Below are 23,650 nucleotides of genomic sequence, written 5' to 3'. Positions count from 1 at the left end.
TTCTATACATACAGTGCTATACTGGCGCTATCAGGCTGAGTCTACACATACAGTGCTATACTGGCACTATCAGGCTGATTCTATACATACAGTGCTATACTGGCACTATCATGCTGATTCTATACATACAGTGCTATACTGGCAGTATCAGGCTGATTCTATACATACAGTGCTATACTGGCACTATCAGGCTGATTCTATACATACAGTGCTATACTGGCGCTATCAGGCTGATTCTATACATACAGTGCTATACTGGCACTATCAGGCTGATTCTATACATACAGTGCTATACTGGCACTATCAGGCTGATTCTATACATACAGTGCTATACTGGCACAATCAGGCTGATTCTATACATACAGTGCTATACTGGCACAATCAGGCTGATTCTATACATACAGTGCTATACTGGCACTATCAGGCTGATTTTATATATACAGTGCTATACTGGCACTATCAGACTGAGTCTATACATACAGTGCTATACTGGCACTATCAGGCTGATTTTATACATACAGTGCTATACTGGCACTATCAGGCTGAGTCTATACATACAGTGCTATACTGGCACTATCAGGCTGATTCTATACATACAGTGCTATACTGGCACTATCAGGCTGAGTCTATACATACAGTGCTATACTGGCACTATCAGGCTGAGTCTATACATACAGTGCTATACTGGCACTATCAGGCTGATTCTATACATACAGTGCTATACTGGCACTATCAGGGTGATTCTATACATACAGTGCTATACTGGCACTATCAGGCTGAGTCTATACATACAGTGCTATACTGGCACTATCAGGCTGAGTCTATACATACAGTGCTATACTGGCACTATCAGGCTGAGTCTATACATACAGTGCTATACTGGCACTATCAGGCTGAGTCTATACATACCTGTAGGTGTGAGATCGTATGTATGGGTTCTGAATACAGGCAAGTAAAGTTTGTGAAATGCTGTTAGTTGATACGAAGTGCAACAGAATATCTAATAGGTGGGTCAGGTCTTGCTAGTCATTCCCACCCGTCTGCCTGCCTGTCTGTCTGTCCTTCCTCCCCCCCATCTGTCCGCCCCTCCTCCCCCCATCTGTCCTTCCTTCCTCCCCTGTCCGCCCGTCCTTCCTCCCCCTGTCCTTCCCCCGTCCTTCCTTCCTCTCCCCCCGTCCTTCCTTCCTCTCCCCCCGTCCTTCCTTCCTCTCCCCCCGTCCTTCCTTCCTCTCCCCCAGTCCTTCCTTCCTCTCCCCCAGTCCTTCCTTCCTCTCCCCCAGTCCTTCCTTCCTCCCTCTCCCCAGTCCGTCCTCCCTCCCCCTTCCCGTCCGTCCTCCCTCCCCCTTCCCGTCCGTCCTTCCTCCCCCTTCCCGTCCGTCCTTCCTCCCCCTTCCCGTCCGTCCTTCCTCCCCCTTCCCGTCCGTCCTTCCTCCCCCTTCCCGTCCGTCCTTCCTCCCCCTTCCCGTCCGTCCTTCCTCCCCCTTCCCGTCCGTCCTTCCTCCCCCTTCCCGTCCGTCCTTCCTCCCCCTTCCCGTCCGTCCTTCCTCCCCCTTCCCGTCCGTCCTTCCTCCCCCTTCCCGTCCGTCCTTCCTCCCCCTTCCCGTCCGTCCTTCCTCCCCCTTCCCGTCCGTCCTTCCTCCCCCTTCCCGTCCGTCCTTCCTCCCCCTTCCCGTCCGTCCTTCCTCCCCCTTCCCGTCCGTCCTTCCTCCCCCTTCCCGTCCGTCCTTCCTCCCCCTTCCCGTCCGTCCTTCCTCCCCCTTCCCGTCCGTCCTTCCTCCCCCTTCCCGTCCGTCCTTCCTCCCCCTTCCCGTCCGTCCTTCCTCCCCCTTCCCGTCCGTCCTTCCTCCCCCTTCCCGTCCGTCCTTCCTCCCCTTCCCGTCCGTCCTTCCTCCCCAATTTGTTCTTTATGCTAATTCAGTATTTCACACATTTACTCAATCTCTTCACTAAGATGGTGTCTGAGTTGGCGCCCTGCGGATAGTGCTCATGTCCAGCGCCATCTTTGTGAAGACAGTGTGACATCATCTTATTGTTTTGTGGCCTCTGCAACGGCGGTGCATGCGCCCTCACATCCTCTGCTCCTGTTGTGATTGCAGGAGCACGTGTGGTCACAACATAATTGGATCACGTCCACAGGAACAGCTGATCAGAGAGCGCAGGGAGGACATGATCAGCGGCATACTACTGTATGGGGGCGCCTACTGCTATATTCAGCTGCATACTATTATATGGGCTGGTGCACACTACTATATAGGGGGCACATACTACTATATGCGAAGGGTGCATATTACTATATTGAGCTGCATACTATTATATGGGCTGGTGCACACTACTATATAGGGGGCACATACTACTATATGCGAAGGGTGCATATTACTACATTGAGCTGCATACTATTATATGGGCTGGTGCACACTACTATATAGGGGGCACATTCTACTATATGGGAAGGGTGCATATTACTATATTGAGCTGCATACTATTATATGGGCTGGTGCACACTACTATATAGGGGGGCACATAGTACTATATGGGAAGGGTGCATATTACTATATTGAGCTGCATACTATTATATGGGCTGGTGCACACTACTATATAGGGGGCACATACTACTATAGGGGAAGGGGGCATATTACTATATTGAGCTGCATCCTATTATATGGGCTGGTGCACACTACTATATAGGGGCACATACTACTATATGGGAAGGGTGCATATTACTATATTGGAAGGGTGCATATTACTATATTGAGCTGCATACTATTATATGGGCTGGTGCACACTACTATATAGGGGGGCACATACTATTATATGGGAAGGGTGCATATTACTATATTGAGCTGCATACTATTATATGGGCTGGTGCACACTACTATATAGGGGGCACATACTACTATATGGGAAGGGTGCATATTACTATATTGAGCTGCATACTATTATATGGGCTGGTGCACACTACTATATAGGGGGCACATACTACTATATGGGAAGGGTGCATATTATATTGAGCTGCATACTATTATATGGGCTGGTGCACACTACTATATAGGGGGCAAATACTACTATATGGGAAGGGTGCATATTACTATATTGAGCAGCATACTATTATATGGGCTGGTGCACACTACTATATAGGGGGCAAATACTACTACATGGGAAGGGTGCATATTACTATATTGAGCTGCATACTATTATATGGGCTGGTGCATACTACTATATAGGGGGCAAATACTACTACATGGGAACCTTACATACTACTATATTGATTTGCATACTATTATATGGGCTGGTGCATAGTACTATATAGGGGGGCACCTACTACTATATGGGAACCTTACATACTACTATATTGAGCTGCATACTATCATATGGGCTGGTGCATAGTACTATATAGGGGGGTGCATAGTACTATATAGGGGGGGCACATACTACTATATGGGAGGTAACAAAACCTATTCACAAAAAATACTATTATAAAAAAAATATATTTTTATTAATGATCATATTAAAAATGTACAAGGCAGGTATAGAAATAATGAGAAAATAACAATGAAATGGTGCAGCAAGTCTAAGAGGTTTAGCAGCAGTGTAAAGATGTAAGGAGCACGGGCAGGGAAGACGCACGGCCTCCGGTCATGTAACACTTGTGTGCTGTGTATCTTTCTCAGTGTCACCTGCTTCTTGGCTGTTGGCAGACATTAGTATCTGTCACATGCGCTGTCACTTTCCCATCACCCCGCTCGGCTTGTAGAGTACATGCACAGAGCCCATAGTTTACACTGAACATCAGCCACTGACCCGGGGCAATTACACTGCCTTGCATCTTTACAGTGGCTTTTTTTATAGAATACTTTTTTGCTGCTAAACCTCAGACTTATTTTTCTGCGGTGCTGCACCACTTCTTAGTTTCTTTCTCACTATTTCTATACCTGATATATATTTTTAATCTCATCATTAATAAAATATATTTTTTTTTATAATAGTATTTTCTGGTTATTTTTTGTGGATAGGTTTTGTTGTCCCCATATAGTAGTATGCAGCCACACATAGTATGTGCCCCCATATAGTATTATGCGGCCACATAGTATTATGTGCCCCATATAGTATTATGCAGCCACACATAGTATGTGCCCCCATATAGTATTATGCAGCCACACATAGTATTATGTGCCCCCATATAGTATTATGCGGCCACACATAGTATTATGTGCCCCTATATAGTATTATGTAGCCACACATAGTATGTGCCCCCATAAAATATTATGCAGCCACACATAGTATGTGCCCCCATATAGTACTATAGACACATGGGTGTGTATATACAGCTGTCTAAAAATATATTATATCTATATATATTATAGGGCAATCAACATACCTGAGGTTCACACAAAAAAAAAAATATTCTGACCTGTCCTCCGTTCCTGCGGTGTCCTCTTCCCTGCTTATTGTGGACCGCAGGCACACTGACCCCTCAGTGATCGCCACCGGTGCTGCAGTCATCATTTCACTTCAGTTGAATGCTTTGCGGCGGCCTCGTTTGTGCTTTACACATTCAACTGAAGTAACGCGATGATGGAAGCGGTAGACCCATGCACCAGCGGCGATCACTGAGGGGTCAGTGTGCCGGTGGTCCATAATAAGCAGGTAAGAGGACACCGCAGGAACGGAGGACAGGTCGGAATATTTTTTTTTGGTGCATGTGAACAACAGCATAATAGGGGACAAGAATGAGAACATTACTAAAGGATGGGCACATTACTACAGGGGACATGTATGGGGCACGTTACTACAGGATGGAGCACGTTACTACAGGATGGGGCACATTACTACAGGATGGGGCACATTACTACAGGAGACATGTATGGGGCACATTACTACAGGATGGGGCACATTACTACAGGATGGGGCACATTACTACAGGGGACATGTATGGGGCACGTTACTACAGGATGGAGCACGTTACTACAGGATGGGGCACATTACTACAGGATGGGGCACATTACTACAGGATGGGGCACATTACTAAAGGATGGGCACATTACTAAAGGATGGGCACATTACTACAGGAGACATGTATGGGGCACATTACTACAGGATGGGGCACATTACTACAGGGGACATGTATGGGGCACATTATTACAGGATGGGGCACATTACTACAGGATGGGGCACATTACTACAGGGGACATGTATGGGGCACATTACTACAGGATGGGGCACATTACTACAGGGGACATGTATGGGTCACATTATTACAGGATAGGGCACATTACTACGAGATGGGGCACAATGCTACAGGGGACATACATGGGGCGCATTACTACAGGGGACATGCATGGGGCGCATTACTACAGGATGGGGCACATTACTACAGGATACGGCACATTACTACAAGGGACATGGATAGGGCACATTACTACAGGGTGGGGGACAAGGATGGCCAAATTGATGGGCACATTATTACAGGAGAGAAGAATAGGGCACATTACTTCAGAGGGAGACAAGGATAGGGCACATTACTACAAGGGGGGACAAAAATGGGGCACATTACATTTTATTGGTATCTATTTTTATTTCTGAAATTTACCAGTAGCTGCTGCATTTCCCACCCTTGGCTTATACTCGAGTCAATAAGTTTTCCCAGTTGTTTGTGGTAAAATTAGTGGCTTCGGCTTATAATCGAGTTCAAATGATATGTTGTGAACGCACGCACTTCTGTAGTCACAACAACAGGAGCAGAGGGTGCATGCACCGCCCTTGCAGAGGCCACAAAACAATAAGATGATGTCACATCGTCCTCATTAAGGTGGCGCCGGAGATGAGCACTATGCGCAGGCACCAACTCCAACGCCATCTTAATGAAGAGATTTAGTAAATGTGCGATATACTGTAATTACCATAAATAACAGAGAAGGGGAGGAAGGACGGGGGGAGGGGGAGGGGGGAGGAAGGACAGGCAGACAGGGGTGGGAATATCTAGTAAAACCCGACCCACCTATTAAATATTATATTAGATATTCTGTTGCACCTCTCATCAAATAACAGCATTTCTGTAACTTTACTTGCCTGTGTTTCAGACAATATACATCCAATCTCACAAGTAATGCTATGTATAGAATCCGCAGATAGCGCCAGTACAGCTCCGGCTTTAGGTTATACACTTGAGATCAAAATTAGAGACCAATGTCTGATCACGTGCTTTGTAATCTGAATTGATGAACATGTGAAGGTTTTTTATCCACACAACATGCTCGTCACCAAGGGGAGTCCAGCCTTGTGATTCTTTCTGCTAATGAGAGTTTGGCTTTCAGTCCAAATGCTCTTACACGTCGTGACCCTGTATGACGAGACAGATCCTTACCCTGTTCAGTGCTGAAATAGCAGCAATTCCAGCTGCAGTGGTGAAACGATTACCCATGGAGATTCTCCGCATTACACTGTCCTCTCTTACATTTATCTTTCGGGGGTGACCAGCCTTGTTGAGGGACTAGAAAAAGTTTGTGATGTTGTAAAGATGCAATATTCTCAAAATCACAGACTTGGAACAACCAACTCCTCTTACTATGGCTGACAGGGTCGCCCCTTTGGCCTTCATCTGTACAACCTGCTGCCGGAGGCTTTCAGTCTCTTTGGAACAGCAAAGTCAGTGCAAACTGGAAAGTTCTGTGCCAGTTACATGGGGATTGTCAAATAATGAAGGAAATTAGCACCAGGTGCAGATTAACCCCAATAACCTGCAGGGATCTGACCGTGTTCTCTAATTGTGATCTCCAGTGTATGTGCAGATCCCGGTGGTTGCTCCTCTTTAGGAGTCAGTCTTATCTGTAATTCGAGAGCGCTATGTCTGCACCAGGAGGCTCTGGATGTGCAGAGTGATGGTCCCCTCTTCTGTGACGGCTCATTTTGGCTCTGGCTCATAGGCGGTCTCTTACCTGGTTTTGGCGATGTCCACAGGCATGGAGGCGGCGGTGGTGACCAGTCCACTGATCATACTGGCACAGAAGTGGCACAGAATGTCGTCCCGAAAATACCCTGCAAGACAAGGAGAGATACTCAGGATTATCCCACCCGGCGCTCACCCACAGCCCACCCACACCTCCCTGCTGACAGTCTCCACCCCGGGGGATTATCTCACAGCCCCCCCACACCTTCCTGCTGACAGTCTCCACCCCGGGAGATTATCCAACTGCTCACTCACCCACAGCCCACCCACACCTCCCTGCTGACAGTCTCCACCCCGAGGGATTATCTCACAGCCCGCCCACACCTCCCTGCTGACAGTCTCCACCCCGGGGGATTATCTCACAGCCCCCCCACACCTCCCTGCTGACAGTCTCCACCCTGGGGGATTATCCCAGCCAGCGCTCACCCACAGCCCACCCGCACCTCCCTGCGGACAGTCTCCACCCCGGGGGATTATCCCACTGCTCACTCACCCACAGCCCGCCCACACCTCCCTGCTGACAGTCTCCACCCCGGGAGATTATCCCACCCGGCGCTCACCCACAGCCCGCCCGCACCTTCCTGCTGACAGTCTCCACCCCAGGTGATTATCTCACTGCTCACCCACATCTCCCTGCTGACAGTCTCCACCCCGGGAGATTATCCCACCCAGCGCTCACCCACAGCCCCCCACACCTCCCTGCTGACAGTCTCCACCCCGGGAGATTATCCCACTGCTCACTCACCCACAGCCCGCCCACACCTCCCTGCTGACAGTCTCCACCCCGGGAGATTATCCCACTGCTCACTCACCCACAGCCCGCCCACACCTCCCTGCTGACAGTCTCCACCCTGGGGGATTATCCCACCCAGCGCTCACCCACAGCCCCCCACACCTCCCTGCTGACAGTCACCACCCCGGGGGATTATCCCACCCAGCGCTCACCCACAGCCCACCCGCACCTCCCTGCGGACAGTCTCCACTCCACGCAATTATCCCACCTGGTGATCACCCACAGCCCGCCCACACCTCCCTGCTGACAGTCTCCACACCAGAGGATTATCCTCACCAGAGTCCAGAAGAAACTGCTTGGATTGGGAATATGAGGCCAGCTGGGCAGCGTTGACCACCACGGCCCGCGCCATTGTGGGGACACAGCCCTGGAAGACAGAGAAGAGGACTCTGGGTAACGGCGGAGTATGAGGAGGTGACAGCACCCACCCTGACGTACAACGACACCCACCCTCCACAGTGTGGTGATGCCCTCCTCCCGCGACATCCTGACCAGCGCATTGAACACGTTGCTGTATCCTCTCCTCTGGTCTGCGGGTAACCTGGAAGGAAAGTGCCAAAAACGGTCACATGGGGCGGAGGGGGCGGCACACACCCTGTAAAGGGGTGGTCTCAATATGACACTCACAGACGACCACCGGGGGCGCTCTGCACTTTACCTGCCATCAGCGGTCATCCTAATCAGCGCCACCTCAGCCGGAGTCCCCACAAAGGCCCCCGTGGCCCCTGCCGTCATCCCTATAGCTGCCTTCATGAAGAAGTTGGGGGGCGTCCCATCCGGCTTGGTCAGCTTCTCAAAGAGAATGGTGTAAATCCCCAGACGGGTCGTCGTGTAAGTCGCCTGACGCAGCAAACCGGCGGACAACCTGAGAACAGAGCAACGGGTGTTATACACAAGAAGCAGACTGCCCCTGCCGAGTGATAGGAGGAGCTTTAGGTTGGCTCCTCCCTAGCTTGGTGATATGGATGGGAGGAGCTGTAGGTTGGCTCCTCCCTAGCTTGGTGATATGGATAGGAGGAGCTGTAGGTTGGCTCCTCCCCAGCAAGATATGGATAGGAGGAGCAGTAGGTTGGCTCCTCCCCAGCAAGGTGATATGGATAGGAGGAGCTGTAGGTTGGCTTCTCCCTAGCTTGGTGATATGGATAGGAGGAGCTGTCGGTTGGCTTCTCCCTAGCTTGGTGATATGGATAGGAGGAGCTGTAGGTTGGCTCCTCCCCAGCAAGGTGATATGGATAGGAGGAGCTGTAGGTTGGCTCCTCCCCAGCAAGGTGATTTGGATAGGAGGAGCTGTAGGTTGGCTCCTCTCCAGCAAGGTGATATGGATAGGAGGAGCTGTAGGTTGGCTCCTCTCCAGCAAGGTGATATGAATAGGAGGAGCTGTAGGTTGGCTTCTCCCTAGCTTGGTGATATGGATAGGAGGAGCTGTAGGTTGGCTCCGCCCTAGCTTGGTGATATGGATAGGAGGAGCTGTAGGTTGGCTCCTCCCCAGCAAGATGATATGGATAGGAGGAGCAGTAGGTTGGCTCCTCCCCAGCAAGGTGATATGGATAGGAGGAGCTGTAGGTTGGCTCCTCCCTAGCTTGGTGATATGGATAGGAGGAGCTGTAGGTTGGCTCCTCCCTAGCTTGGTGATATGGATAGAAGGAGCTGTAGGTTGGCTCCTCCCTAGCTTGGTGATATGGATAGGAGGAGCTGTAGGTTAGCTCCTCCCCAGCAAGGTGATATGGATAGGAGGAGAAGTAGGTTGGCTCCTCCCTAGCTTGGTGATATGGATAGGAGGAGCTGTAGGTTGGCTCCGCCCTTAGTGGCGTGACCTTACCCGGTGTAGATGCCCCGCAGACCCTCGTTCCTCAGGATGCTGCCCACGGCGTGGAAGCTGGTCTTGTACTCCTTGGTCTTGGCGCCCTCCCCGCTCAGCTGCATGCGATTCTTTACCAGGTCCAGCGGTTGTACGAACACGGTGGCGCCCATCCTGTAAGAAAAGGGAGCACAGGGCGTTAGTCCCAGCAGAGAGCGCCCCCTAAACATGGCGGCTCCTGGGACAGGACGACAGGTGAGGAGGGCGGCCACCTCCCGGCTAACGTCCAGCGGGGGTCACTGCCCACCCCTCACCCTACAGGGGCCATCGAAGCAAGATAATGTCTGTCCATGATGAGACCTGTAGTGCCACAGACGCAGAGATATCGGGGCCTTCAGCCGGGAACAGGACAACTGATACAGTGTGACAAATCCTCAGCGGTGACCATATAATGAGTTCTCCTCTCATCATTTTTCTCTATTCTCTGCAACTCTCTACTCTGCTCTGTGACTGACAGTAAGAGGGTTCCGTGGCCGGCAGCGAGCTAGGGGACCCGTGGCCGGCAGCGAGCGAGGGGTCCCGTGGCCGGCAGTGGCAGCGAGCGAGGGGTCCCGTGGCCGGCAGTGGCAGCGAGCGAGGGGTCCCGTGGCCGGCAGTGGCAGCGAGCGAGGGGTCCCGTGGCCGGCAATGGCAGCGAGCGAGCGAGGGGTCCCGTGGCCGGCAATGGCAGCGAGCGAGGGGTCCCGTGGCCGGCAATGGCAGCGAGCGAGGGGTCCCGTGGCCGGCAGTGGCAGCCAGCGAGGGGTCCCGTGGCCGGCAGTGGCAGCCAGCGAGGGGTCCCGTGGCCGGCAGTGGCAGCCAGCGAGGGGTCCCGTGGCCGGCAGTGGCAGCCAGCGAGGGGTCCCGTGGCCGGCAGTGGCAGCCAGCGAGGGGTCCCGTGGCCGGCAGTGGCAGCCAGCGAGGGGTCCCGTGGCCGGCAGTGGCAGCCAGCGAGGGGTCCCGTGGCCGGCAGTGGCAGCCAGCGAGGGGTCCCGTGGCCGGCAGTGGCAGCCAGCGAGGGGTCCCGTGGCCGGCAGTGGCAGCCAGCGAGGGGTCCCGTGGCCGGCAGTGGCAGCCAGCGAGGGGTCCCGTGGCCGGCAGTGGCAGCCAGCGAGGGGTCCCGTGGCCGGCAGTGGCAGCCAGCGAGGGGTCCCGTGGCCGGCAGTGGCAGCCAGCGGGGGTATTGTGGCTGTTACTGGCAGCAAGGGGGGTGCCGTGGCTGTCAGTGGCAGTGAGGTGCTGTGACCATCAGTAGCAGTAAAGGGGTGCTGTGGCAGCCAGGGGGAGGTACCGTGGGGTGTTAGTGGCAAGATAGGTACTGTGACTGGCAGTGGCAGCGAGAGAGGTGCTGAGTCAGTGAAAGCTGTACTGTGACTGGCAGTGAGAGGGTGTCATGGCTGGTCCGTGGCTGGCAGTGGCCGCTAACGTCACTTTCTTCCCCACATGAATTTCACCAGCAGTGAAGACCCCTGACATCAGCGCAGGGGGGCTCCATCAGCTTCACCGTCCCATTTACCTCATTCTCATCCATAAATGTCCCCTTACTGTATGGAGACCGTCAGCATGCAGGCCGGTGGCTGCAAATCAATCAGCTATGTCACCAGAAAAGTGTGTATCCAGCCAGCCGTCAATACAATACAGGACGCTCAGGGACGCTCAGCAGCTGCAGACCTCCATGCTGACGGTTTCCATGCACCTAAATATTTTATACTCAATGAAGCGTAAGCGAATATTACAATAAACACCATCAATGATAATAAATTGTGAGGACGGCGCAGAATATGGCGCTGATCAGTAATAACCTGATAATGCACACCTCATACCTGTACTAATGACACAATACACCCCACAGAGGGCAGCCAAACACCCCTCCACAGACACAATGGTACAGTCCAGCGCTATTACTAATAAGGAAGCTACCATTATTAATCAGGAATTATAGGGGTGGTCCCACTACCGCCGATCAATTAGAGGGGAGCTCCTTGCTCCCTTCTATAATGGGGAGTCACGTTACCCGGCTAGTCCCCCGAAGAGGAACTTGATAGCCTTGGGGGAGGTCCTCTCTTTGCCGCTCGTTGCTGCCATCTTGTCACCGACTGACCGGAGAGACCCCCAAGGTGACACGGGAGGTGTGTGAGCGCAGCGAGGGGGTGTGGCCTGAATACGTAACCACGGTAAGACGCGCGGACATATTGGAAAAGGGCAACTGCGGTTCGGCGGCCATGTTTGAAATGGGAAAAACAAATAAATATTTGGAAAGGTAATATTGAGATAGTATTAGAAACCGACTGCTATAAACTCCTTATAGGGGCTACTAGGTGCCAAATTCTATATTTACTTTGGAAATTTCACAACATGTTGGTTAAGGGCAAAATGCCAATTTTAATACAGCGGCGGCCATTTTTAATGCTGGATAATGTTTGTGTGTAGCAATAAAGTTATCATTGTTAAATAATTTTCCAGCCTCAAGGATTTGGATAATAAATTGCTTATTTATCATTTTTATTATATTATTTTTTCTTTATTTTGACATGACTCCAAGACGGCGGCCATTGAAACACAATGATACTGTGCGGCCATGATGCCAGTGTCACCATGGCAACAAACACTTTCTATATAACTCCTGAGACAATCCAAGATAACATGACGCCAAATTCTTGTTTTCAGAAGATGTAGTGACATTGTGCTAATAAATGACGACAAGTAAGAATCTCGCATAAAAGGAGGACTACAAGCCCCACCATGTCCAGCCTGACAGGCTCTGTAGTCATCACATACAGCAATGACCTGATTATCGGATGATATTGCCCAGTCAGGGATCTATGCGCTCATTAATGATTAACGATAATTAGTAGATAAGTTTTGGGTTAAAGTGCGAGAACGCGGTGATCGGTCACATCGCCGCCTCATAATATAGCGATAATCAAAGTCACCACCGAGAAACAGACACCAAGTATAAGGATAGGGTCTCCTCCACCCTCAGAACAGTCTCCTGTATACAGCGGGGTCTCCTCCACCCTCAGAACAGTCTCCTGTATACAACGGGGTCTCCTCCACCCTCAGAACAGTCTCCTGTATACAGCGGGGTCTCCTCCACCCTCAGAACAGTCTCCTGTATACAGCGGGGTCTCCTCCACCCTCAGAGCAGTCTCCTGTATACAGCGGGGTTTCCTCCACTCTCAGACCAGTCTCCTGTATACAACGGGGTCTCCTCCACCCTCAGAGCAGTCTCCTGTATACAGCGGGGTCTTCTCCACCCTCAGACCAGTCTCCTGTATACAGCGGGGTCTCCTCCACCCTCAGAGCAGTCTCCTGTATACAGCGGGGTCTCCTCCACCCTGAGAGCAGTCTCCTGTATACAGTGGGGTCTCCTCCACCCTCAGAACAGTCTCCTGTATACAGCGGGGTCTCCTCCACCCTCAGAGCAGTCTCCTGTATACAGTGGGGTCTCCTCCACCCTCAGAACAGTCTCCTGTATACAGCGGGGTCTCCTCCACCCTCAGAGCAGTCTCCTGTATACAGCGGGGTCTCCTCCACCCTCAGAGCAGTCTCCTGTATACAGCGGGGTCTCCTCCACCCTCAGACCAGTCTCCTGTATACAGCGGGGTCTCCTCCACCCTCAGAGCAGTCTCCTGTATACAGCGGGGTCTCCTCCACCCTCAGAACAGTCTCCTGTATACAGCGGGGTCTCCTCCACCCTGAGACCAGTCTCCTGTATACAGCGGGGTCTCTTCTACCTTCAGACCAGTCTCCTGTATACAGCGGGGTCTCCTCCACCCTCAGAACAGTCTCCTGTATACAGCGGGGTCTCTTCTACCTTCAGACCAGTTTCCTGTATACAGCGGAGTCTCCTCCACCCTCAGAGCAGTCTCCTGTATACAGCGGGGTCTCCTCCACCCTCAAAGCATTCTCCTGTATACAGCGGGGTCTCCTCCACCCTCAGACCAGTCTCCTGTATACAGCGGGGTCTCCTCCACCCTCAGAGCAGTCTCCTGTATACAGCGGGGTCTTCTCCACCCTCAGACCAGTCTCCTGTATACAGCGGGGTCTCCTCCACCCTCAGAGCAGTCTCCTGTATACAGCGGGGTCTCCTCCACCCTGAGAGCAGTCTCCTGTATACAACGGGGTCTCCTCCACCCTCAGAGCAGTCTCCTGTATACAGTGGGGTCTCCTCCACCCTCAGAACAGTCTCCTGTATACAGCGGGGTCTCCTCCACCCTCAGAGCAGTCTCCTGTATACAGCGGGGTCTCCTCCACCCTCAGAGCAGTCTCCTGTATACAGCGGGGTCTCCTCCACCCTCAGACCAGTCTCCTGTATACAACGGGGTCTCCTCCACCCTCAGAACAGTCTCCTGTATACAACGGGGTCTCCTCCACCCTCAGAACAGTCTCCTGTATACAGCGGGGTCTCCTCCACCCTCAGAACAGTCTCCTGTATACAGCGGGGTCTCCTCCACCCTCAGAACAGTCTCCTGTATACAACGGGGTCTCCTCCACCCTCAGAACAGTCTCCTGTATACAGCGGGGTCTCCTCCACCCTCAGAACAGTCTCCTGTATACAACGGGGTCTCCTCCACCCTCAGAACAGTCTCCTGTATACAGCGGGGTCTCCTCCACCCTCAGAACAGTCTCCTGTATACAACGGGGTCTCCTCCACCCTCAGAACAGTCTCCTGTATACAGCGGGGTCTCCTCCACCCTCAGAACAGTCTCCTGTATACAGCGGGGTCTCCTCCACCCTCAGAGCAGTCTCCTGTATACAGCGGGGTTTCCTCCACTCTCAGACCAGTCTCCTGTATACAGCGGGGTCTCCTCCACCCTCAGAGCAGTCTCCTGTATACAGCGGGGTCTTCTCCACCCTCAGACCAGTCTCCTGTATACAGCGGGGTCTCCTCCACCCTCAGAGCAGTCTCCTGTATACAGCGGGGTCTCCTCCACCCTGAGAGCAGTCTCCTGTATACAGTGGGGTCTCCTCCACCCTCAGAACAGTCTCCTGTATACAGCGGGGTCTCCTCCACCCTCAGAGCAGTCTCCTGTATACAGTGGGGTCTCCTCCACCCTCAGAACAGTCTCCTGTATACAGCGGGGTCTCCTCCACCCTCAGAGCAGTCTCCTGTATACAGCGGGGTCTCCTCCACCCTCAGAGCAGTCTCCTGTATACAGCGGGGTCTCCTCCACCCTCAGACCAGTCTCCTGTATACAGCGGGGTCTCCTCCACCCTCAGAGCAGTCTCCTGTATACAGCGGGGTCTCCTCCACCCTCAGAACAGTCTCCTGTATACAGCGGGGTCTCCTCCACCCTGAGACCAGTCTCCTGTATACAGCGGGGTCTCTTCTACCTTCAGACCAGTCTCCTGTATACAGCGGGGTCTCCTCCACCCTCAGAACAGTCTCCTGTATACAGCGGGGTCTCTTCTACCTTCAGACCAGTTTCCTGTATACAGCGGAGTCTCCTCCACCCTCAGAGCAGTCTCCTGTATACAGCGGGGTCTCCTCCACCCTCAAAGCATTCTCCTGTATACAGCGGGGTCTCCTCCACCCTCAGACCAGTCTCCTGTATACAGCGGGGTCTCCTCCACCCTCAGAGCAGTCTCCTGTATACAGCGGGGTCTTCTCCACCCTCAGACCAGTCTCCTGTATACAGCGGGGTCTCCTCCACCCTCAGAGCAGTCTCCTGTATACAGCGGGGTCTCCTCCACCCTGAGAGCAGTCTCCTGTATACAACGGGGTCTCCTCCACCCTCAGAGCAGTCTCCTGTATACAGTGGGGTCTCCTCCACCCTCAGAACAGTCTCCTGTATACAGCGGGGTCTCCTCCACCCTCAGAGCAGTCTCCTGTATACAGCGGGGTCTCCTCCACCCTCAGAGCAGTCTCCTGTATACAGCGGGGTCTCCTCCACCCTCAGACCAGTCTCCTGTATACAACGGGGTCTCCTCCACCCTCAGAACAGTCTCCTGTATACAACGGGGTCTCCTCCACCCTCAGAACAGTCTCCTGTATACAGCGGGGTCTCCTCCACCCTCAGAACAGTCTCCTGTATACAGCGGGGTCTCCTCCACCCTCAGAACAGTCTCCTGTATACAACGGGGTCTCCTCCACCCTCAGAACAGTCTCCTGTATACAGCGGGGTCTCCTCCACCCTCAGAACAGTCTCCTGTATACAACGGGGTCTCCTCCACCCTCAGAACAGTCTCCTGTATACAGCGGGGTCTCCTCCACCCTCAGAACAGTCTCCTGTATACAGCGGGGTCTCCTCCACCCTCAGAGCAGTCTCCTGTATACAGCGGGGTCTCCTCCACCCTCAGAACAGTCTCCTGTATACAGCGGGGTCTCCTCCACCCTCAGAGCAGTCTCCTGTATACAGCGGGGTCTTCTCCACCCTCAGACCAGTCTCCTGTATACAGCGGGGTCTCCTCCACCCTCAGAGCAGTCTCCTGTATACAGCGGGGTCTCCTCCACCCTGAGAGCAGTCTCCTGTATACAGTGGGGTCTCCTCCACCCTCAGAACAGTCTCCTGTATACAGCGGGGTCTCCTCCACCCTCAGAGCAGTCTCCTGTATACAGTGGGGTCTCCTCCACCCTCAGAACAGTCTCCTGTATACAGCGGGGTCTCCTCCACCCTCAGAGCAGTCTCCTGTATACAGCGGGGTCTCCTCCACCCTCAGAGCAGTCTCCTGTATACAGCGGGGTCTCCTCCACCCTCAGACCAGTCTCCTGTATACAGCGGGGTCTCCTCCACCCTCAGAGCAGTCTCCTGTATACAGCGGGGTCTCCTCCACCCTCAGAACAGTCTCCTGTATACAGCGGGGTCTCCTCCACCCTGAGACCAGTCTCCTGTATACAGCGGGGTCTCTTCTACCTTCAGACCAGTCTCCTGTATACAGCGGGGTCTCCTCCACCCTCAGAACAGTCTCCTGTATACAGCGGGGTCTCTTCTACCTTCAGACCAGTTTCCTGTATACAGCGGAGTCTCCTCCACCCTCAGAGCAGTCTCCTGTATACAGCGGGGTCTCCTCCACCCTCAAAGCATTCTCCTGTATACAGCGGGGTCTCCTCCACCCTCAGACCAGTCTCCTGTATACAGCGGGGTCTCCTCCACCCTCAGAGCAGTCTCCTGTATACAGCGGGGTCTTCTCCACCCTCAGACCAGTCTCCTGTATACAGCGGGGTCTCCTCCACCCTCAGAGCAGTCTCCTGTATACAGCGGGGTCTCCTCCACCCTGAGAGCAGTCTCCTGTATACAACGGGGTCTCCTCCACCCTCAGAGCAGTCTCCTGTATACAGTGGGGTCTCCTCCACCCTCAGAACAGTCTCCTGTATACAGCGGGGTCTCCTCCACCCTCAGACCAGTCTCCTGTATACAGCGGGGTCTCCTCCACCCTCAGAGCAGTCTCCTGTATACAGCGGGGTCTCCTCCACCCTCAGACCAGTCTCCTGTATACAGCGGGGTCTCCTCCACCCTCAGAACAGTCTCCTGTATACAGCGGGGTCTCTTCTACCTTCAGACCAGTTTCCTGTATACAGCGGAGTCTCCTCCACCCTCAGACCAGTCTCCTGTATACAGCGGGGTCTCCTCCACTCTCAGACCAGTCTCCTGTATACAGCAGGGTCTCCTCCACCCTCAGACCAGTCTCCTGTATACAGCAGGGTCTCCTCCACCCTCAGAGCAGTCTCCTGTATACAGCGGGGTCTCCTCCACCCTCAGGCTAGTCTCCTGTATACAGCGGGGTCTCCTCCACCCTCAGAGCAGTCTCCTGTATATGTGGCGCCCTGGACAAGCCAGGTCGTCACAGGTACTACACCAACACACCCCACACTCCCGGTCAGGCACATCTAGGTCAAACACAAATCCTTGTTGCCTTCCTCCAGGGGCTGATGTCCACACCAGGGGGTGGGCCTGGCGGTTGGTCCCGCCCACCGAGGAGTTCACAGTCCTGGAGGCGGGAAAAGTAGGCAGATGAGTTTTGGAGTGAGAGAAGTGAAGTGGTAGAGGAGCAGCCTGACCGTGTCCGGGTGTGTGGCCCGGGCACATATAGCAAGGTTGGCAGACGGTGGTGACCGTCTGCAGGAGAGGCTGATTGGAGTGAACCGTAAGGACTGGGGACGGGCGGTGGCCCGCCGGTACCGGATTGGGGAGTGAAGAGAAGCCAGCACTATCCGGCAGGGCCTACGGACCCCGACCAGGCTTGGAGTCGCCGTAAAACTGGTCAAATCCGTTAGCGAAGGGAACCTCCGGGGTTTCCCAGTAGCCAAGACCCGATTGAAGGCAACAGCTCACACCGTAACGGGAAACACAGTTACCGCCAAGGCTAAAGTTCCCAGGGCCAGAGCCTGCGGGCAAAAGGGGCTCCCTCAGCCTCCATCCAAGCTGGGGAGCGGGTTACCGGTGGGAAGCCATTGGAACCGTAAACACAACACAGGTGCAGGGAAAGGCAGTCACCATCAACCTACCGGGAGGAGAAACACCGCAGCCGCCTGTGGGACCCATCCATCCAGCCGTTTGTTTGACCAGAGACTCCGTGCATTATTCATTGGCTGAGTGAGTACCACCGTGCCGTGCGGCACAGCGCTGCCCCCGCGACCCTGCACCTCACCAGGCCCCGTAACCTGCCTGCCATCCTCCCCTCACCAGGCCCCGGGACAACCAACCCCCCCACCCACGGAGGGGAGAACCAACATCCAAGCTGCTCCCTGTCATCGCTCCCGGGATCCCCATCCAGAGCAGCGGTGGTGTCACAACCTAACCACAACCGTGGGTGGCGTCACGGAAAATATCCCCAAACCACACCACCCCCCCTTACACTCACGGGCGAGGAACGCCGCTCGGGTCCCCGGGATCCGGCCCACCGCTCGAGCCACCACCGAGCAGCAGCAGCAGTAGCCGGACCCGAGCAGTGGGTGAGCGCAGCGTCCCCTCCTCCGCCCGCGACATATACAGCGGGGTCTCCTCCACCCTCAGAGCAGTCTCCAGTATACAGCGGAGTCTCCTCCACCCTCAGACCAGTCTCCTGTATACAGCGGGGTCTCCTCCACCCTCAGAGCAGTCTCCTGTATACAGCGGGGTCTTCTCCACCCTCAGAGCAGTCTCCAGTATACAGCAGGGTCTCCTCCACCCTCAGAACAGTCTCCTGTATACAGCAGGGTCTCCTCCACCCTCAGAGCAGTCTCCTGTATACAGCAGAGTCTTCCCCACCCCCAGAGCAGTCTCCTGTATACAGCGGGGTCTTCTCCACCCTCAGAGCAGTCTCCTGTATACAGCAGGGTCTCCTCCACCCCCAGAGCAGTCTCCTGTATACAGCGGGGTCTCCTCCACCCTCAGAGCAGTCTCCTGTATACAGCAGGGTCTCCTCCACCCCCAGAGCAGTCTCCTGTATACAGCGGTGTCTCCTCCACCCTCAGAGCAGTCTCCTGTATACAGTGGGGTCTTCTCCACCCTCAGAGCAGTCTCCTGTATACAGCGGTGTCTCCTCCACCCTCAGAGCAGTCTCCTGTATACAGCAGGGTCTCCTCCACCCTCAGAGCAGTCTCCTGTATACAGCAGGGTCTCCTCCACCCTCAGAGCAGTCTCCTGTATACAGCAGGGTCTCCTCCACCCCCAGAGCAGTCTCCTGTATACAGTGGGGTCTCCTCCACCCTCAGAGCAGTCTCCTGTATACAGCAGGGTCTCTTCCACCCTCAGAGCAGTCTCTAGTATACAGCGGGGTCTCCTCCACCCTCAGAGCAGTCTCCAGTATACAGCAGGGTCTCCTCCACCCTCAGAGCAGTTTCCTGTATACAGCGGGGTCTCCACCATCAACGGAGCATTTCCCTTTATAGGACGTTTTCTCCTCCACTCTTGGAGCAGTCTCTTGTATAGGACGTGGTCTCCTCCACCCTCGGATCAGTTCCCTGTGTAGGACGTGGTCTTCTCCACCCTCGGATCAGTTCCCTGTATAGGACGTGGTCTCCTCCATCCTTGAAGCAGTGTCCCTCTAAAGGACGTGGTCTCCTCCACCCTCGGAGCAGTCTCCTGTATAGGACATGGTCTCCTCCACCCTCGGAGCAGTCTCCCTGTATAGGACGTGGTCTCCTCCACCCTCGGATCAGTTCCCTGTGTAGGACGTGGTCTCCTCCACCCTCGGATCCGTTCCCTGTATAGGACGTGGTCTCCTCCACCCTCGGATCAGTTCCCTGTGTAGGACGTGGTCTACTCCACCCTCAGATCAGTCTCCCTGTATAGGACGTGGTCTCCTCCACCCTCGGATCAGTCTCCCTGTATAGGACGTGTTCTCCTCCACCCTCGGAGCAGTCTTCCTGTGTAGGACGTGGTCTTCTTCACCCTCGGATCAGTTCCCTGTGTAGAACGTGGTCTCCTCCACCCTCGGATCAGTTCCCTGTGTAGGACGTGGTCTCCTCCACCCTCTGATCAGTTCCCTGTGTAGGACGTGGTCTCCTCCACCCTCGAATCAGTTCCCTGTATAGGACGTGGTCTCCTCCACTCTCGGATCAGTTCCCTGTATAGGACGTGGTCTCCTCCACCCTCGGATCAGTTCCCTGTGTAGGACGAGGTCTCCTCCACCCTCGGATCAGTTCCCTGTGTAGGATGTGGTCTCCTCCACCCTCGGATCAGTCCCCTGCGTAGGACGTGGTCTCCTCCACCCTCGGAGCAGTCTCCCTGTATAGGACGTGGTCTCCTCCACCCTCAGAGCAGTCTCCCTGTATAGGACGTGGTCTCCTCCACCCTCGGATCAGTCTCCCTGTATAGGACGAGGTCTCCTCCACTCTCGGAGCAGTCTCCCTGTATAGGATGTGGTCTCCTCCACCCTCGGATCAGTCTCCCTATATAGGACGAGGTCTCCTCCACCCTCGGATCAGTCTCCCTGTATAGGACGAGGTCTCCTCCACCCTCGGAGCAGTCTCCCTGTATAGGACGTGGTCTCCTCCACCCTCGGAGCAGTCTCCTGTATAGGACGTGGTCTCCTCCACCCTCGGAGCAGTCTCCCTGTATAGGACGTGGTCTCCTCTACCCTCGGAGCAGTCTCCCTGTATAGGACGAGGTCTCCTCCACCCTCGGAGCAGTCTCCCTGTATAGGACGTGGTCTCCTCCACCCTCGGATCAGTTCCCTGTGTAGGACGTGGTATCCTCCACCCTCGGATCCGTTCCCTGTGTAGGACGTGGTCTCCTCCACCCTCGGATCCGTTCCCTGTGTAGGACGTGGTCTCCTCCACCCTCGGATCAGTTCCCTGTGTAGGACATGGTCTCCTCCACCCTCGGATCCGTTCCCTGTGTAGGACGTGGTCTCCTCCACCCTCAGATCAGTCTCCCTGTATAGGACGTGGTCTCCTCCACCCTCGGATCAGTCTCTCTGTATAGGACGAGGTCTCCTCCACCCTCGGATCAGTCTCCCTGTATAGGACGAGGTCTCCTCCACCCTCGGAGCAGTCTCCCTGTATAGGACGTAGTCTCCTCCACCCTCGGAGCAGTCTCCTGTGTAGGACGTGGTCTCCTCCACCCTCGGATCAGTCTCCCTGTATAGGACGTGGTCTCCTCCACCCTCGGATCAGTTTCCTGTGTAGGACGTGGTCTCCTCCACCCTCGGATCCGTTCCCTGTGTAGGACATGGTCTCCTCCACCCTCGGATCCGTTCCCTGTGTAGGACGTGGTCTCCTCCACCCTCGGATCAGTTCCCTGTGTAGGACGTGGTCTCCTCCACCCTCAGATCAGTCTCCCTGTATAGGACGTGGTCTCCTCCACCCTCGGATCAGTCTCCCTGTATAGGACATGGTCTCCTCCACCCTCGGAGCAGTCTCCCTGTATAAGACGTGGTCTCCTCCACCCTCGGATCAGTTCCCTGTGTAGGACGTGGTCTCCTCCCCCCCTTGGATCAGTCCCCTGTGTAGGACGTGGTCTCCTCCACCCTCTGATCAGTTCCCTGTGTAGGACGTGGTCTCCTCCACCCTCTGATCAGTCTCCTGTGTAGGACGTGGTCTCCTCCACCCTCGGATCAGTTCCCTGTGTAGGACGTGGTCTCCTCCACCCTCGGATCAGTTCCCTGTGTAGGACGTGGTCTTCTCCACCCTCGGATCAGTTCCCTGTATAGGACGTGGTCTCCTCCACCCTTGAAGCAGTGTCCCTCTAAAGGACGTGGTCTCCTCCACCCTCGGAGCAGTCTCCTGTATAGGACGTGGTCTCCTCCACCCTCGGAGCAGTCTTCCTGTATAGGACGTGGTCTCCTCCACCCTCGGATCAGTTCCCTTTGTAGGACGTGGTCTCCTCCACCCTCGCATCCGTTCCCTGTATAGGACGTGGTCTCCTCCACCCTCGGATCAGTTCCCTGTGTAGGACGTGGTCTCCTCCACCCTCAGATCAGTCTCCCTGTATAGGACGTGGTCTCCTCCACCCTCGGATCAGTCTCCCTGTATAGGACGTGTTCTCCTCCACCCTCGGAGCAGTCTTCCTGTGTAGGACGTGGTCTTCTTCACCCTCGGATCAGTTCCCTGTGTAGAACGTGGTCTCCTCCACCCTCGGATCAGTTCCCTGTGTAGGACGTGGTCTCCTCCACCCTCTGATCAGTTCCCTGTGTAGGACATGGTCTACTCCACCCTCGGATCAGTTCCCTGTATAGGACGTGGTCTCCTCCACTCTCGGATCAGTTCCCTGTATAGGACGTGGTCTCCTCCACCCTCGGATCAGTTCCCTGTGTAGGACGAGGTCTCCTCCACCCTCGGATCAGTTCCCTGTGTAGGATGTGGTCTCCTCCACCCTCGGATCAGTCCCCTGCGTAGGACGTGGTCTCCTCCACCCTCGGAGCAGTCTCCCTGTATAGGACGTGGTCTCCTCCACCCTCGGATCAGTCTCCCTGTATAGGACGAGGTCTCCTCCACTCTCGGAGCAGTCTCCCTGTATAGGACGTGGTCTCCTCCACCCTCGGATCAGTCTCCCTGTATAGGACGTAGTCTCCTCCACCCTCGGATCAGTTCCCTGTATAGGACGTGGTCTCCTCCACCCTCGGATCAGTTCCCTGTATAGGACGAGGTCTCCTCCACCCTCGGATCAGTCTCCCTGTATAGGACGAGGTCTCCTCCACCCTCGGAGCAGTCTCCCTGTATAGGACGTGGTCTCCTCCACCCTCGGAGCAGTCTCCTGTATAGGACGTGGTCTCCTCCACCCTCGGAGCAGTCTCCCTGTATAGGACGTGGTCTCCTCTACCCTCGGAGCAGTCTCCTGTATAGGACGAGGTCTCCTCCACCCTCGGATCAGTCTCCCTGTATAGGACGTGGTCTCCTCCACCCTCGGAGCAGTCTCCTGTATAGGACGTCGTCTCCTCCACCCTCGGAGCAGTCTCCTGTATAGGACGTGGTCTCCTCCACCCTCGGAGCAGTCTCCCTGTATAGGACGTGGTCTCCTCTACCCTCGGAGCAGTCTCCCTGTATAGGACGAGATCTCCTCCACCCTCGGAGCAGTCTCCCTGTATAGGACGTGGTCTCCTCCACCCTCGGATCAGTTCCCTGTGTAGGACGTGGTCTCCTCCACCCTCGGATCCGTTCCCTGTGTAGGACGTGGTCTCCTCCACTCTCAGATCAGTCTCCCTGTATAGGACGTGGTCTCCTCCACCCTCGGATCAGTCTCCCTGTATAGGACGAGGTCTCCTCCACCCTCGGATCAGTCTCCCTGTATAGGACGAGGTCTCCTCCACCCTCGGAGCAGTCTCCCTGTATAGGACGTAGTCTCCTCCACCCTCGGAGCAGTCTCCTGTATAGGACGTGGTCTCCTCCACCCTCGGAGCAGTCTCCCTGTATAGGACGTGGTCTCCTCCACCCTCGGATCAGTCTCCCTGTATAGGACGTGGTCTCCTCCACCCTCGGATCAGTTTCCTGTGTAGGACGTGGTCTCCTCCACCCTCGGATCCGTTCCCTGTGTAGGACGTGGTCTCCTCCACCCTCGGATTCGTTCCCTGTGTAGGACGTGGTCTCCTCCACCCTCGGATCCGTTCCCTGTGTAGGACGTGGTCTCCTCCACCCTCAGATCAGTCTCCCTGTATAGGACGTGGTCTCCTCCACCCTCGGATCAGTCTCCCTGTATAGGACGTGGTCTCCTCC

The 23,650-nt window shown here is 54.7% G+C and overlaps 2 protein-coding genes across 2 annotated transcripts in view; one reads left to right on the top strand and one right to left on the bottom strand.

Moving 5' to 3' along the window:
• The window catches only part of SLC25A11 (solute carrier family 25 member 11), a 48,801-nt gene extending 37,074 nt beyond the window's left edge, over positions 1-11,727 (bottom strand). The window contains exons 1-6 of the mRNA XM_075346720.1: positions 11,588-11,727; positions 9,556-9,708; positions 8,395-8,601; positions 8,187-8,277; positions 8,013-8,103; positions 6,933-7,032 (exon numbers count right to left, since the gene is read on the bottom strand). Coding sequence (XP_075202835.1) covers positions 6,933-7,032; positions 8,013-8,103; positions 8,187-8,277; positions 8,395-8,601; positions 9,556-9,708; positions 11,588-11,658 — 713 coding nt within the window. The 5' untranslated portion in view covers positions 11,659-11,727. The remainder of the gene's footprint in view (positions 1-6,932; positions 7,033-8,012; positions 8,104-8,186; positions 8,278-8,394; positions 8,602-9,555; positions 9,709-11,587) is intronic.
• Positions 11,728-12,175: 448 nt separating this feature from the next.
• Positions 12,176-23,650, top strand: part of LOC142302135 (uncharacterized) — a 30,008-nt gene continuing 18,533 nt past the window's right edge. The window contains exon 1 of the mRNA XM_075343219.1: positions 12,176-12,276. Within this exon, the coding sequence (XP_075199334.1) occupies positions 12,267-12,276 (10 nt within the window). The 5' untranslated portion in view covers positions 12,176-12,266. The remainder of the gene's footprint in view (positions 12,277-23,650) is intronic.

Source organism: Anomaloglossus baeobatrachus, chromosome 4 (assembly GCF_048569485.1).
Source record: "Anomaloglossus baeobatrachus isolate aAnoBae1 chromosome 4, aAnoBae1.hap1, whole genome shotgun sequence".
NCBI classification, from domain to species: domain Eukaryota; kingdom Metazoa; phylum Chordata; class Amphibia; order Anura; family Aromobatidae; genus Anomaloglossus; species Anomaloglossus baeobatrachus.
The sequence above is the reverse complement of the archived record's forward strand: the minus strand, read 5'-3'. Positions and strand labels throughout refer to the sequence as shown.